Here is a 14736-nt window from a genome sequence, read left to right as displayed (position 1 = left end):
GATGGCTAGTGTTAATTACTCAGCAATTTTATAACTGCTGAGTTGTATTGACATAAGGGCAGGCTGAGGTGTGGGTCATGGAAAAACCTGCCTGGCTGTTCACAGTGCCCCTCAGCTAAGGCATCGTGCTTTTCACGCCTGCAGATGTGATAGCTGTGATGGCTGGGCTGTGCATCTCCTGGGAGAAGGGAGGCAAGGCACCAGACCAGGTCCCTCCACGTGGGCGAGGGCAGTGCGTGCTGCTGGCACTCGGAGCACGGCCAGCACTGGAGAGGTCCCAGCCTCAGTTTGCAGGCTGGGCCACAGAGCTGCTGATGGATGGTAATGTAATGAAAATGGTCTTTTCATATCATCGATCGTGGCTCCGATAGAGTTATGAGAACACATGCTCTGATATCCCACTGGAGCCTCCTAGCTGGCCTGTCCAGGGTGGGATTCACTACCAGACTTTACAGCATCACTTGTTCTCTGGGCTTTTTAAAGGCAGGCATTCCTTGCTTTTTGCCAATGCCCTGCTTGTGCCTCAGTGAGGAGTATCCAGAGCAATTGCCTCTTTCCCAAGCAGGGCTTTTGATGCGATTTGTCAGGAGAAGGGCAGCGAAGGCAGCAGGAAGGGGGCTGGCAGATCTGCTTTCCCACCCAGCTCCAGGAAGGCGCCCCATGTCTGACACCTGTAGAGTAGGTGAGCGTGAATGCCGTGTGCAGCATCACCAAAGGAGTTTCCATGCCTTGTGGTCTGAATGCAGCATCAGACACGCACATCACCTCTGTGAACTCTTCTGGATTGAATCTTTCCCCAGCTGGAAGTAAGGCAGTCTGTAAGCTTGCAGCGCTGCTCATGCTGCCCTGACCTTGCCCAGTATCCTGCGGCGTCAGGCAGCAGGGGGGCTGTACTACAAAGAGTGTTGAGGAACCTGCAGAGCCAGAGGAGTCCTGCTTGCCTGCTTTTTATCTGCTCACAGAGGATGCGGGATGAGGGCGGAGTCCTCAGTCTCCTTCCAGGCCCATCGGACCCATCCTTGCCAGCAGGGTTAAAGTATTGATCAGTGAAGTGTATGAAATGTTACTGCTGCCACCTTCAGGCTGTGCTCAAGAGATGGGCTCCCTGTCCAGCTGCTCCATGAGGATCAGCTGCATAGGGAGAGCATTTTCTCACTCTTGCTCCCAGGACCAGTCTGTTCTGAGCTAACGTGGTTTAAGTTCTAAGCAAATGAGCGGTGAGTGCCTCTAAGCACACCCATCACTTTTGCAACCACAGCTCAACCACCCCAAGCTTTGCTTCTCTTATTTTCTCAGCCAGAGCAGCTATTCCCGCCACTTTCCATGGTGGGAAGTGCCAGAGCCCATGTGTGCCACCGTGCACCCGTGTGGAGGTGCCCCTCATGCTCCCCCCGCGCTTTCCCAGCAGCTGATGGTTTTCCTGCCGAGGCTGATGTCCGCTGGTGGGCGTGGGCAGCACGTAACCAGCATACGGATTTGGGAACAAGCAGGAAGAGCGAGTGATGGAGTGGGGGGAAAGAGAGAGGGTCTGGGTGATCTCAGCCCTGTGCCTGGGAGCGTGCCGGTCTCGGGGAGCAGCAGTGATGGTCAGTGTCTCCCACCAGCATGTTCGTAAATGCATGCTTGAGAGTGTGGGCCTGGGTTCTTATTTTTACTTATGGAACAAATATCTCTGAAGCCATTAATGATACATTTCAACTGAGTAGCTTTTCTAAAAATATAATTATCCATCCTGAGGTATTTTTACAGTATGACTCAAAGAACTCACCCCAAAATGGGGTTTGGCACTGGGATGAACCAATGAATGGTGACCCCCTACTTCCAGCTCAAAACCCCCCCAGTCTGGTGCTTTCCTGGGAAAAAGGAGACACATGAGGGACAACCTGCCTAATCTTTTTAATCCTGCTATGGGGCCAAAGGAGCAACTGTGGCCCTTTTTGTTGACTGTTACAAGGCCAGGATGTAAAGGCTCGGCCACACTGCAGTCGAGGTCCTTCTCCAAGGCTGAAATATATCTGTTATCTTCAGGACCATTTTCTGAGTTTTTTCCTGTTGGTTTAGACCCGTACATTGATGCATTTGAGAAGTGCATCGCAGAAATGAATTCTCAGGTTTGTGAGAGAATTGAAGGTTTGGGTGTTGTTAATATTAACATGCCCTGGTATGGGTGGGTATTAAAAAAACCCAGAAAGATGAAGCTGACTATAATAAGATCTGGTGCTCAGCCCAAAATAAATCATAGCAACAGCGCTGTGCTCTTGAGCACGCTGTGCTTTTCTTTTGAGGGTCAGAGAGACCTTCATGAAAGCTGAGTAAATATAAATGTTCCCAGGACATGGCAGGGAAAGTGAGGCAGGGAGAAGACAGCACTGCTCAAGGTTAGCATTTTGCAGTAGTGCACTCAGCCCAGATGTGAAGGGGATTTTCTTATAAGAAGTTGTGCCGTGCAGTGAGTAGCAGTGGAATCGAAATTGGGGGTGAGTGTCAGCTAGCTAGAAGTGCTCACCAGTTAGATGCTTGAGGGTCAGGTTTTAAATGAGGGGATGCAATCCTTTCTCTGCTATGCTTAGCACACAAAGCAGATGCTTCGCTTAAAACCTTCCCCCTAGCCTCAGGCAATTTAAGGATGCTTGGCTGTACTGAGCTGTGGCAGCTTGGGGGGCACTGTGCAGCAGCCACCGTGGATTTGGTGGGTTTGAAAGGTTCATCGTGCTTGGATGTGGCTTGTGTTTCCCTGTACAGTACAGAGGTGCAGCAGACCTTGCCCTTTCAGTGAGATGTTTGACTCCCAGAAAGTGATGGTGAGACCCCTGGCTTGACCCTGTTATGGAAATACAAAATATTTGTCATGCTCAATTGGAAAATCAGCTCTAGTCCAGCTCCCAGCTCATGGCCTTTAGTTGCTTCTTCCTATAGCTGCATTTGAATACTTCTTTGTCAGGACTAATTTCTAAAACAAAGTGTTTCCCCAGTGAGAGAGCAAGCCCGAGTGTGCTCAGATGCTTTCCTTTGTATAGCTGTGAAAAACAATTTGATCTGGTGAGGGTAAAACCTTGAAGTTTGAGCTATAATTGGAGTTTGGGATTTTTTGAAAAGAGAAAGGGAGATAAGAGACCAGTCAAAGCTGTCAGAGTCTCTTCCTCCTGTAGATATTTTTGTTCATAACTGTTTGTATAATCTCTTCGCCCATAACAAGATGTTAATTAAATCACCACCAACTATTTTGAATAAATCAGGTCTTTCTTTTTTAACCCTTTCACACCTTTGGCAAAACTAACTGTACTGCCACAGTTGGTGCATTTAAAAAAATACTCATATTTAAGCTATTTGGCTGTGGTTTTCCTCTGTCATTTCAATTGCCCGTTTGTCACTTGACTTCTGAAATCCAGTTAAAAGTATTTAAGGGAGGTGGAAGGGGAATATTTTGGTGAATTTGCAAAAGGCAGAAGGAGCTTTGCATCCAGCCCAGCTGGGTCTGAGGCGCAGTCTGAGGAGGAGGAGGCAGTGAGGGGCATTTGTCCCTGGCAAAACTGAATGACACCAATGTTTCCAGCCACTTGGTGTCCCCAGGAGTTTGGAGTCCCTTGCCCAGTTTGAACGGTGTCATCTGAAGTCATGGGTGTTTTTGCATCTGCTTTGCAGGATCCCACCCGAGTGGTCAGTCCCGTTATTGACATCATCAACCTGGACACTTTTGCCTACGTGGCAGCTTCCTCAGACCTCAGAGGAGGTAAGTCCAAGCTTCCTGCATGTCCTGTGGGCATCCGTTCCCTGGTGGGAGTGTGCACTGGCCTTTGCAGCACGCCTCTGTCTCCTGCTGCCCCGCAGAAAAGCGCGTTAACGCTGCCCAGTGCTCCCGCTGGCTGCTCCCAGGCTGCTCCGCGCACAGGCAGGTGTGGCGTGAGGAATGTGCTGGCTACAGTGGATGAGGCGGTCAGGCAGGAAAGAAGGGTCACGTCAAAGCCACCCTGGGCAGTGCTGGAAGCGACAGGAGGAGATGGGAGATGTCCAGGCAACAAATGGAGGATGCAAGTGTAGTGCTTATTAGTATGCCTCTGCTATTCGTAGCACACAGTATCCGTCAGAGTGTGCACGGGGGGGACTAGGTTTCAGCAGCAGCTTTAATTGTGACTTTTCCTGCCTTTGGAGCACTTGACTTTGAATTTGTAATGCAATATGTTGATTCTTGTTCATATGTAGTAGTAAAATATGTTAGGTGTTGGACTTTTCTCTCAAAAGCTGCATCTCTGTGGCTTAAGTCAATTGAAAGGGGGGAAAATGTTCCATCGAACTGCTTCTGCAGCCTGCATTGCCTCCTAATCCGTATCAATTTCTAACTTCCCCATCCATGGCACTTCTCTACTTCGGTTTTAGGCTTTGACTGGAGTCTGCATTTCAAATGGGAGCAGCTTTCCCCGGAGCAGAAAGCCAAACGACTTGATCCCACCGAGCCCATTAAGTAAGTCAGGAGGCGGAAGGAAGCACCCGAGTAACGTGAGGCTGACAGGCTTCTCATGTGTGTCCCCGTGCACCAGAGCAGTGTGCAATCTCTCCCAGGACAGCTCTGAACTTCTAGCACCTCTAGTGAGCTCCTGGCAAGCCTGGGTTTTGCAGTAGAGCTTCACCTTCCGTCACTGAAGCCTGGGAATGCCACCAAGATAGAAGGGGTGTATCTGTGGTCGCTGGGGTTTTGGTAGTGCTGAGGATTATGGTTAGGGGAAAAGCCTGATGCTGTAGACAACTGCTTCTCTCAGTTCAGCTACCACTTAAAAACCAGGCCGTGTCCTCAGCCCACATGATAAACTTGGTGTCTAGTCCAGCCTTCCCCGATCAGCACTGCTCTTCTGGACCTCACTGAAGACTCCTCATGAATGGATGTGCAGGAGAGGGAGCAGCGCTGAGCAGGAGAGGAGGTGCCATCTGTCCTCATGCCGTGGGATGGGATGGGGGGGTCCTTCATCCTGCTGGCAGGAAGCCTTGTGCTGGTGTCTGCATCCCCAGGCCGATGTGAGCCGTGGAGGACACCAAGTGTTGGGCAAAGCTCAGGGCCTCAGAAGGCTCCCAGGGGAGAAAAGCACTGCTTCTCCTTAGGATGCTGCTGTTAATGAGAGCTCTCACTGGCTTCCCAAAGGCTGGCCTTGCATTCCTGATCACTCTGCAATAAGGGCACTGTGGAGATTAGCCTGGGCACAGCGTTCACCTCAGCTCCTCCCAAGCCTATACTGAGGCATCAACACTGTCTTCAACTGAATGGAGATGGGACTTGTGCCAGCAAACAGCAGCTCTCCTCAAGCTATCTTCTGGGTCTGCCCTCCCCCCCTCCACGGGCCTTCTCTGTGCAGTTTTCTTAGCTAATCCAAAGAAAGAAAAATAACCCTGGTTTAGAATAAAGATCACACAGCTAGTGATGGCTTTTAAAAAGCCCTTCTGAATTGCCTCTGCCTTCCTCTCCCCGGTGGAATGGTGCTCTTAATAGGCTGGCTCCAGGCAAAAAGCCTGTCTGAGTGAATAACCCCCAAGTGCTAAGTGCATTTTTGATGCTGAAGCCTACAATCAGGGCTGTGAACCTCGGGCTTGTAGGAGTTGTGCTGACGGGTGCATTAGCCAGTCATTAAGTGCCAGGCAATTTATGATTGACAGCAAAACACCAAGGTGCCTGAAGGAAGGGTGCAGATGCATTTTGAGGTGATCCTTTGCTTGGTGAGGTGATAGATAGGGAATGTCCTGGTCATGGAAGAGGAGGCAAAGGGAAGGGCTGCTTCTGTGCATCCAGGTGCTTCAGCAGTGTTTGATAAGAGTGTGTCCTCTTCTCCTTGTCCATTCTTCAGGACACCCATCATTGCTGGGGGGCTGTTTGTGATCGAGAAGGCCTGGTTCAACCACCTGGGGAAGTACGACAGTGCCATGGACATCTGGGGTGGGGAGAACTTTGGTGAGTTGATCTTCATCTTCCTATGCCTTGCTGTATTGGCTTCCCTTTCTGAGTCATGCCAGATGGATACAAGGTAATTTCACACCTCCCTTTGAATGTCCTGGGTGCGGTTTCCCTCATTTACATCACGGGTTGTGGTTTTAGGAGAGATCCAGCAACCACCAGTGATGGGAAGTGAGCAATTGTTGGTACTTGGGACTGCCTGCCTTCTGTGCGGCTTTGATTTTTTTGTAGATAAATACCTTCAACCACACAGTTTTCAGCTTTGGTGTTTCCAACAGATGAGAGAACGCTACATGCACCCTCCTATCCTTCCTGATCTTATTTTCTCCTTAATAAAGCAGGGTATGTCTTATTCCATTAATGACAGCGTTTCCAAGCTATGAACTGAGGTATCAGTCCCTCCTTGAGTTTGCAGGGTAGCAAACTGTAACTGTAGCTCCATCAGCATTGCGGCAAACAGGTGGCAAAGTACCAGGGCTGCTTATCCATTCCTGAATCCCTGCGTGGCTGAGTGCTGCCCGGCTCTCTGTGATACTATCACCTTTCCTGCACCAAAAAAAAGGGTTGAGCTGACCTAAATTCTGTCCCTTCTGGCCCTTATCATGGGACAAGATGGACATAAAACTCCTGCAAGCACGTTTGAGAGGGCACATGAAAGAGGTAACAGCCTTGTCCCCTGGTCGAGCAGGGCTGGATCGGGCTGGGCTGTTCTCCCTTGGAAGCTGCAGGGATGCTGTGGATCACAACAACAGACTGTACCCACGAAAGGAGGGGCAGGCACTCCATGTCAGGCAGACAGATCAGAGCCTGGCTTTGATAGCTTGCACCTCTGGGGAGTGGGGCTAGCCAGGAAGGAAGGCTCTTGTGTCTTAACACACACAGCGATGCTGTCAGTCATCCGAGGGAGCAGATGCTGCTGCCTTGCAGTAATCCATCCGCTGCCTGGCACTGGTGTTTCCTTCACGTACCTTGTCCCTCTAGATGTATTTTATTTATTTATATCTTATTATGCAGTAGGAATCTCACTCTTTCATGCTTTCTCTCTGTGGGTGGGTATCTTGCCTCTGAAGTATCTGAGAGGGGTGGCTGTGAGGAAACCTGGGAGGGGAGTGGCAGCTCTCCCATGTCCCCTGCTGGATCAATAGCCCCAACAAAGCATTCAAGAAGGGAACTAAACAGGAGAAGACCAGGAGAGGAACTGCTATGCTGTGCTGACAGCTGATCTGCTGTCTGTCTGTGCTCGTCGTTTGTCTCTGACAGCAGCCAGCGGGAGCTGCTCCTGGGAGATGAGCAGTGGCAGGACAGCCTGCTCTTGGGAGAAGCTCCATCCTGGCAGCTTGTCCCATGTCCTGTAACAGCAGGCATTGTGCTCCTTATGCCTGGTTATGGCCCATCCTGCAGAGGAGAGGTTTCCCTTACTGGTGCTATGTCCCAGGAGGCTGGTCCTGACCAAACATGCGCTGGCAGTGCTGCAGGGTGTACCAGGGCCTCGTGTGACAAAGGAAAGCAAAATCAAGGTAAACACTGCAACAACAAAGTGCAGGGGTGCATAGCAGCAGGGCAGATCCCATCTTGCCCCTTGCCCTGGGAGCAGAAGCGTGCCTGGCTCATGGCTCCGTCTCCTGCGGGCGCAGCAGTCGAGGGCAGCGTGTCCCATCTCTGCTTTGCACCCTGCTGGCCCTGGTCAGCTCTGGGCAAGGCATGGACAGCAGGAGCTGACCTGCTTGTTTGGGGCACCTGCAGTCAACCATGCTCTTCCTGGTAGCTTCATCCTGAGGGGGTGCAGGACTCTGGTCCTAAGGAGCAGTGCCATGCTGCTGCCTTTAATGTAATTGGAGGCTTCAGGCAGAACAAAAGTGAGTGTGTTTGGCTTTCAAGGAGGACACCCTAGGTGTTTTGTGTCTCAAATTTACTTAATTCCCTGTAGATGAGTAATGGCAGGAAGGACTTGCAAGCTAGCAAGAAATCCAGGAGTGCAAAGCTGGAGAGTCCATTCAGGATTGAAACAAAGGAAATATTTGCTGGAGGCGTTTTGCTGAATGAAGGCTAAGTCCAGCGCACCCCAACATGTGCCGCTCACACCCCTCATGGGGGTCACTTGGAGGGGCCACGTGTGCTGGCAACACCTCTTGAGGGTCAAGGGAAGCCCACTGTTGGTTCCTGCTCCCCTGGCTGCTCTGAGCTGCCCCTGTACCATGCTTTAGTTGGTGCTTCTGTTTCTCTTCCCTTGGGGCACTTAGCTCTTGGCTGCCTGTCCGGACATCTTGTTTGTTACTTGCCATGGATGGCTCTGTGTGTGATCCCTGCCTGTGGAAACTTGTGCTTTTATTGTTTCTGCTGTCCCTGGAGCAGGCTCTGCAGGGTACAGCGAGCCAGAAGCAGAGAGCCCGGACTCCTCAGCACCTCCTGTGCACTGTGTCCTCATTCCAGTTCACAATACACAGAGTTGACCTCTTCATTAGGTTTTAAAAAGATCAGGCAAGGACCGAATGGTGTGAGTCTTTCCCTTTCAGCACATCAGGGAGCTGCTCTTCTCCCAGGCCAAGCAGAAGGACCAGAGGAGGGGAAGGCAGCTTTCAGTAGCCATGCTGTGCTCCACAGCACAGCTCAGCTGGTTGTCCCCCTGTATTGGGTGCCCTTGTGACTGACACAGCAGTGTCAGCAGAATGGCCAGTGCTGTGACACACAGACAAGTGACAGCAGCAGCCACGTGCGAGGGGAACTGAGAGCAGCAGCTTAGAGTGGCCGTATCCTGCCATAATCTCATTTCCCTGCAGCTGTGATTAAGGCTGCTCCCAATATAGCACCAGGAGATGGCACAAGGGCACGTTTTATTGGCCTCTTAATACCCAGCACTGGGGAAAGTGGTGAGGCTCCAGCTGCTGTTGGCAGCTCTTGCGTGTAAACACGGCAGTGAAGGGAAGGGGAGGGAATTTCTGGAAAGGAATAGTGCTCCCTGCTGTGCTTTCCCACCCCTGCCATTCCTTGTCCCTGCTGCCAGGGCCAGCTGTTGGGGATGGGATCAAAGCCTTGGATTTTGGACCCGGGCATGAAGGCAAGAGGGCTTTGCAGCTGTGTCAGCCTCCCATTTCCATCAGCTCAGGAGCAGGCGGGTGCTGGGAGCAGGATGGGAGCAACATGAACCTGGCTCGCACCTCTGCAGCCTCTCAGGGCTGAGCTGTGCATGCTCAGGGGGCTTTGGAGTTCCAGGCTCCAATGGCCTTTGCCCCCTGGAGCTGTTTGCTGTTCTTGGAGGCATGGAAGCTTTGTAAGCCAGCAGTGCCCGCTCTAGAAGGAGGTGGAGTCCTGTCCACACTGCCCAAGTGGCCTTCCTGCCACAGGTAGCTTGTCTTGCCAGCATCTGACCTGGGGACCAGTCATCCTTGTGCTGGCAAAGACAATGAGTGTTCTCCTGTCTTAATTCTGTAGTTAAATGTAGGGGCGGGGAGTGAAAAGAAATTACTAGTTTTGAAGAAGATACATGCTACATACAGCTCTGCACTGTCAACAGATGATAAAAAAGAACTGCAGAAGCCTTTTCATTTTCATTTCATTTCTTTTCTGTGCCGGTTCTGTCCGAGCATGACTGTCTGACAATAGAGCTACAGATTCATAGCTTCATAAGCATCAGGACCAGATGGACCCATTAGATCAGCCGTTCTGCTTACCCTTCCTACCTCATCCAGCTCCCTGCCAAGCACTTTATAACTTCTGGCGTCAGTTGTGCCACATGCTCGTTTTCCTTGAGAAGGGCCCTGTGGGCCAGCCACAGAGTGGCTTGGAGTGACTGGGAGACATTTCCCATGCTCACAACTTACCCAGATTTTTGGGATAATCCCTCCCACCGCTGACCTTTGCTTGTGTGAGGTGTGTGCCTTACTTGACTGCGGCATTGGCACTGTCCATTTTGGGATGGGCGATGGATGCACAGCTCTCTTTGCAGAGTCAGTGGTGGATTCATAAAGATAATGACAGTTGTAGTCATTAATGGAGAGAATTCATAGCCTCTCCTGGTGAACTTGACAGCCCTTTGGAGGGAAGTGACTCTGAAACAGACAGTGCAGAAGTAATAAGGGAGGCACAAAACTGGCAAGAAGATTCTGCAGTGTATGAAAAGGGACCTGCTTACGGTCTCACGCTCGCCATTGTGATAGCACCTGCTGTGCTAGAGGCAGGTTTCAAGTGCACTGACTTCAAACAGCTTGCAAAGGAGCTTTGAAATGTGCTTTTAAGGCCATTGTGCCTGGGAAAGCCCATCTGGTAATTGATTTACCCTAAAATTAAAGTTAAATTTTCCAGAGGATGAAGTAAGAGCTAACACCAAGATTCAGGCTGCTCTAGGACAGAAAGACAAAGTGCTGAAGCTGCTTATCTTACAGAAATCTCTTTCCGTGTGTGGATGTGTGGAGGGAGCCTGGAAATCATCCCCTGTAGCCGTGTTGGGCACGTCTTTCGGAAGAAACATCCGTACGTCTTTCCAGAGGGAAATGCCAATACATACATCAAGTAAGTGATTTGTACTTGCTTTGGCTTTTTGTGAAACAGCCTTGTAGGGACTGGGGGAGCAGAGAAGACAGGCAGGGAAGTTTGTTTGGAAAACTTTGAAATATCCTCAGGCAGGAGTTGCTTGAGCTGAGGAAAATGTAAGTCAGTACAACTGTCCCATAGGATTCCTCCAGTGTTGAGAATATGACAGAAATAGGACATTTATATGGTAGCTTTCATCAGCACAGGAATGGAGGGATGGCCCCAGCACATCCCTGAGCGCTGGCTCAGATGGTTTAGACCTTGGGGTCATCAGAACACATTTATAATGACCTGAAATCAGGCTGCCAGCAACATCTGTCAGTAGCCAGTGACCTTAGCTGAGGGCTCAGTGTGGCTGAGCTGAAGCAGAAAGTTTGGCTCCCAGTGCCTCTCCGGCGTGGGGGCCAAACAGCTTGCTGGAGTGGGTGGCTTGTCTCCAGGCTGGTGCTCTCTCCTGAGCAGAGGGCTGCACAGGCTGGCATGGACAGCGAAGGGACTGCCAGGGCATCCCTGCTGAAGGAACACGGACTGAGTCAGGTACTGAAAGGGCCGCCTGAAATGTGCAGAGATCTGGAAACATCAGGCAAAGAAGGAGGGAATCCAGAAGTGAGAATAGGCATGGGAAAGATGATCAGAGCAGCTAGGGAGGTCAGGAAGGATTTCCTCCATTTTTAGAATGTGAGGCTGAACGTTGTTGCTTAAGTGAATGACAGAGAAAAGCACTGGGGGAATTTACAGTAAATGCAGGGTTGTTTCTGAGCTAACCTGCAGCTATGAGTGCTTACACACCAGGCTTTCCTTTTAGTGTGGGCTTCCCACTGTTAGAAAGAGCCAGCAGCATTTGTGAAGACCCAGGTGTCTGCCACAGGGTTACTGCTGACCCAGGCTCTCTGCAGCTTCCTCTGCCTTTGCTTGAGTCAAGGGGGAGTGCAAATTACACCTCTCACTAACACCTAATGTGTGATTTCCAGCCACGCGGTGTGGGGAGCAGGAGCGGGATGGCGGTGACAAGCACGGGGCATTGCTGGCACCAAGGAGCAGAGCACAAATTTGAGAATCACTAGGAGGGCTCTCGCTTTCAGTAGTGAAGCAAGACTACTTCAGAGGGGCCTGGGATGTGGCAAAATCTCCACTGTCAGAGTCGCTGCAAACCTGAGCGAGAAGGTGGCGCCTGCATTGCATCACCTGCAGGAGGAGCAAGGGGAGCTTGAATGGGTGCAGCTCTTCCGACTCCCTGGCAGGCACAGACCTCTGGGGACGCCGGGGATGTCTGTGTCATGCCTGGGTGTGAGCCTTGGCATTTATCCCCGTGTTTTTTTTAAACTCAAATGAGATCAGGAAGCCAAACAAAGGAAGCCTGCACAGTGGGGAAGGTTAGGTACAGATGTAGACACTGATTTAGTCATCTCTTGAGCAAGAGCACTTAGACTGTTGCCTTAGAGGGAGAGAGGAGGAAGCCCATGAATCAGCAAGGAGCTGGAAATCAGTCTGGAGAAATGTACCTGTGGGCATCAGGAGCTGGGATGTTATTAACCTTAGGGTATCTATCAGCCTTAATGTCACGGTGTATAGACTGAGAGGAGAAGCAGCTCCTGGCAACCTGATTCTCTGTAGCACTTCTGTTTAAATTAGAGGTGTTAGTAAAAAAATATCTCCACCTTTCTGCCAGATACTGATTGTCTTTCCACAGAGCTCCTACTTCAGTTCGAGAGACAGCTCAGGCTCCAGTGCACTGCTGGCTTTATGTGCAGAATAATCCTTTTCTAGGCACCAGGCACTTGGTAGGATCCAGAGCCTGCCCACAGCACCTGCAGCTTAGTGGTGTGGCAGCAATAGCTTGGAGGCACTGGTCTGCCTTGGAGCAGGAGTTTGGAGGACTCCCCTGATGTGGGCAGGGGTAGGCAGATAGGCATGGAGCAAGAAATCCGTTTGCAAGAGGAGTTAGAGCCATCTGAGGCCAACAGAAGATTTGCTAAGGTTCAGAAGCCTTCTGCAGACCCCCGGCTGATGTGGGAGACTGGCATTTGTGCTGCGGCGCTGTGGTGGGGTGGTTTCTCTGTAAGTTTTGAATGCTGAGGTTTGCTCAGTGAAATCCAGGAGTGCAAAGCAGGAGAGTCCATTCAGGATTGGAACAAAGGAAATATTTGTATATCTTTGGCAAACTTTTCAAAGCTCCATCCCAGCCACTAAATAAAACTCCAGGTACTCCTGCCTTGGAGACCATGCTTAAGGCAACCTTCAGTTGTGGGTCTGGTGGATGCAAAGCATCCAGCTGAGTTCAAAATGGTGAATTCTTCATCCAGGCTTTATTTATTTGCCTGATGTGTTTGGTCCCTGGAGTAACAGCAAGGAAGTAGTACCTTCTCTAGTAGCGAGGGATGGGCTGGCTCAGAGGAGGCTTGGGTGAAGGCCATGCTGAGGGTGGGAGGAGGGCGGGGTGGGTCAGTTGGTGCATTTTGGGCAATGTCACCTTGCAGGCCCCCTGGGTCTCAGCGTGTCCGGTTGTCCCCCTCAGGAACACCAAGCGCACGGCCGAGGTGTGGATGGACGAGTTCAAGCGGTACTACTACGCCGCCCGGCCCGCAGCCCAGGGGAGGCCTTTTGGCAAGTAAGGATCCCTCCTCTGCCGCCTGTGCCCTGCCTGTGCCCTGCCTGTGCCCTGCCTGCTGCAGGGGGTGCTCACAGAGACGTCCCCTGCTGTGGAAACCCGCCTGCATTCTTTCTGTGGTGACAATGAAATACTAATGATAGGCATGTGCTACAGCAGTGAGGTGGATAAACAGCCAGTTTCAGTGCTGTGCTGGTTTATTCCAGGGTGTGAACCAAACCCAGGTGAGGGAAAACCCCCTCTGCCTCTGTCCTGTCCTTGGCATTACGTAGAACTACTTCTGATCCCAGAGCGGAGTTTGGCAGTGAGAGTCCAGAGGTGTTGGTGGCAGCTGACAGGCAGGAAAATCATCAAATTTTTGGCCTGCTGGTGCTTTATTGGAAGGCAGCAAGTGTTTGTGTGCAGGGATTTTGCCATTCATTCTGTGAGGAGTCAGAAATGCCTCCCTGTCGGGAGGACTGTAGATATTTGTGTTGACTTTCTCATTTTCACATGCTCCTCTTTGCCTTGGAAAGTTTCCTTCATACTCCAGGGGGTTCTGAATTCCTTGTGACCACTCTTCAATCTCTGGGATAAAAAAGTTGAAGTCCTGGTGATTCTCCTGTTTCCACTGAGTTAATGTCCTCCTCCCACCCATCAGCACAAAATGAAGTAGCAGCTCTGTGCTCTGCTTAGTGTAGTAAGGTGTAGAGAAGTTGACCTATGTGAAAAGGAGGTACTGAAGGCTTCTGACTACTCCATAAAAGCCAGCTCATAACAGCTCCATGAGTGGAGGCTGGCCCAGGGAGGAGCTGGAGTTTTGAAAATGTCACTGTACAGCACGATCCCTCAGCAGAAATTTTGTCCTGATTAATAAAAAGTATTCACTGTGTGATTAACTTCTGGTGGCTTAACAGCGTATTTAGGTGCTCTTGCAAATCAGTGCCTCCTGTCGTCCTGTAAACCAAGAGTAACTTAGAATAGGAAGTAGCATATTTTAATTTCCTAATACATTAATATATTCAGGTAAGGGTTATTACATAATAGACGGCATACATTTTTTACTAATCATTTTTAAATGACTGTGCTCTTCCATGAACCATTTCAGCTCCAAACTCCTTGTTAAGATGACAATATGTCATCATGCCATTTTACCCAGTGAGGCTTCCAAAAAGACAGAGATCAAAACAAGCACTCAAGCTCATGCAGAGAGAAACCAGAGCTGCTGATGCTCTTGTGTTTGCTGTCCGTGCATTTCTGATGGGTTTCTCTCTGCCTCCCTTTTTGGTGTGTTGGGTCTCACCTTCATCATTTCCATTGATGCATCTCTGGGATATTTTCTTCCCACAGCATCCAGAGCAGAGTGGAGCTGCGGAAGAAGCTGAAATGCCACAGCTTCAAGTGGTACCTGGAAAACGTTTATCCCGAACTTCGGTACGGATGTGCGATCTCCACCCGCGTCCAGCAGGCCAGTGGGATGCTCCATCCCTCCCTCCTGCCCCACAGAGCTTTCTTCTGCCTCAGAAACATAGGCACCGCCTCCCTTGGGCTTCACAGAAAGGCAGAGTGAATTTTGTGCTGGCTTTAAACACGGCTTGCTCACAGTGTGACATACTGCAGGGCTTCGGAGATCCTTGGGGGTCCCTTCCAACTCAGGATATTCTGTGATATCTGCTTCCTCTAGGCT

At 50.6% G+C, this 14736-nt stretch overlaps 1 protein-coding gene across 2 annotated transcripts in view; it reads left to right on the top strand.

Annotated features, from left to right (window-relative positions):
• The window catches only part of GALNT14 (polypeptide N-acetylgalactosaminyltransferase 14), a 92608-nt gene that overhangs the window by 65766 nt on the left and 12106 nt on the right, over positions 1-14736 (top strand). For both annotated transcript variants that reach the window (XM_040059894.2, XM_040059895.2), the window contains 6 exons: positions 3643-3730; positions 4375-4459; positions 5829-5932; positions 10315-10441; positions 12978-13070; positions 14400-14483. In XM_040059894.2, coding sequence (XP_039915828.1) covers positions 3643-3730; positions 4375-4459; positions 5829-5932; positions 10315-10441; positions 12978-13070; positions 14400-14483 — 581 coding nt within the window. The remainder of the gene's footprint in view (positions 1-3642; positions 3731-4374; positions 4460-5828; positions 5933-10314; positions 10442-12977; positions 13071-14399; positions 14484-14736) is intronic.

The sequence above is a fragment of the Hirundo rustica genome, chromosome 3, assembly GCF_015227805.2.
Source record: "Hirundo rustica isolate bHirRus1 chromosome 3, bHirRus1.pri.v3, whole genome shotgun sequence".
In the NCBI taxonomy this organism is placed as follows: domain Eukaryota; kingdom Metazoa; phylum Chordata; class Aves; order Passeriformes; family Hirundinidae; genus Hirundo; species Hirundo rustica.
This window is presented reverse-complemented; position numbering and strand designations above follow the sequence as displayed.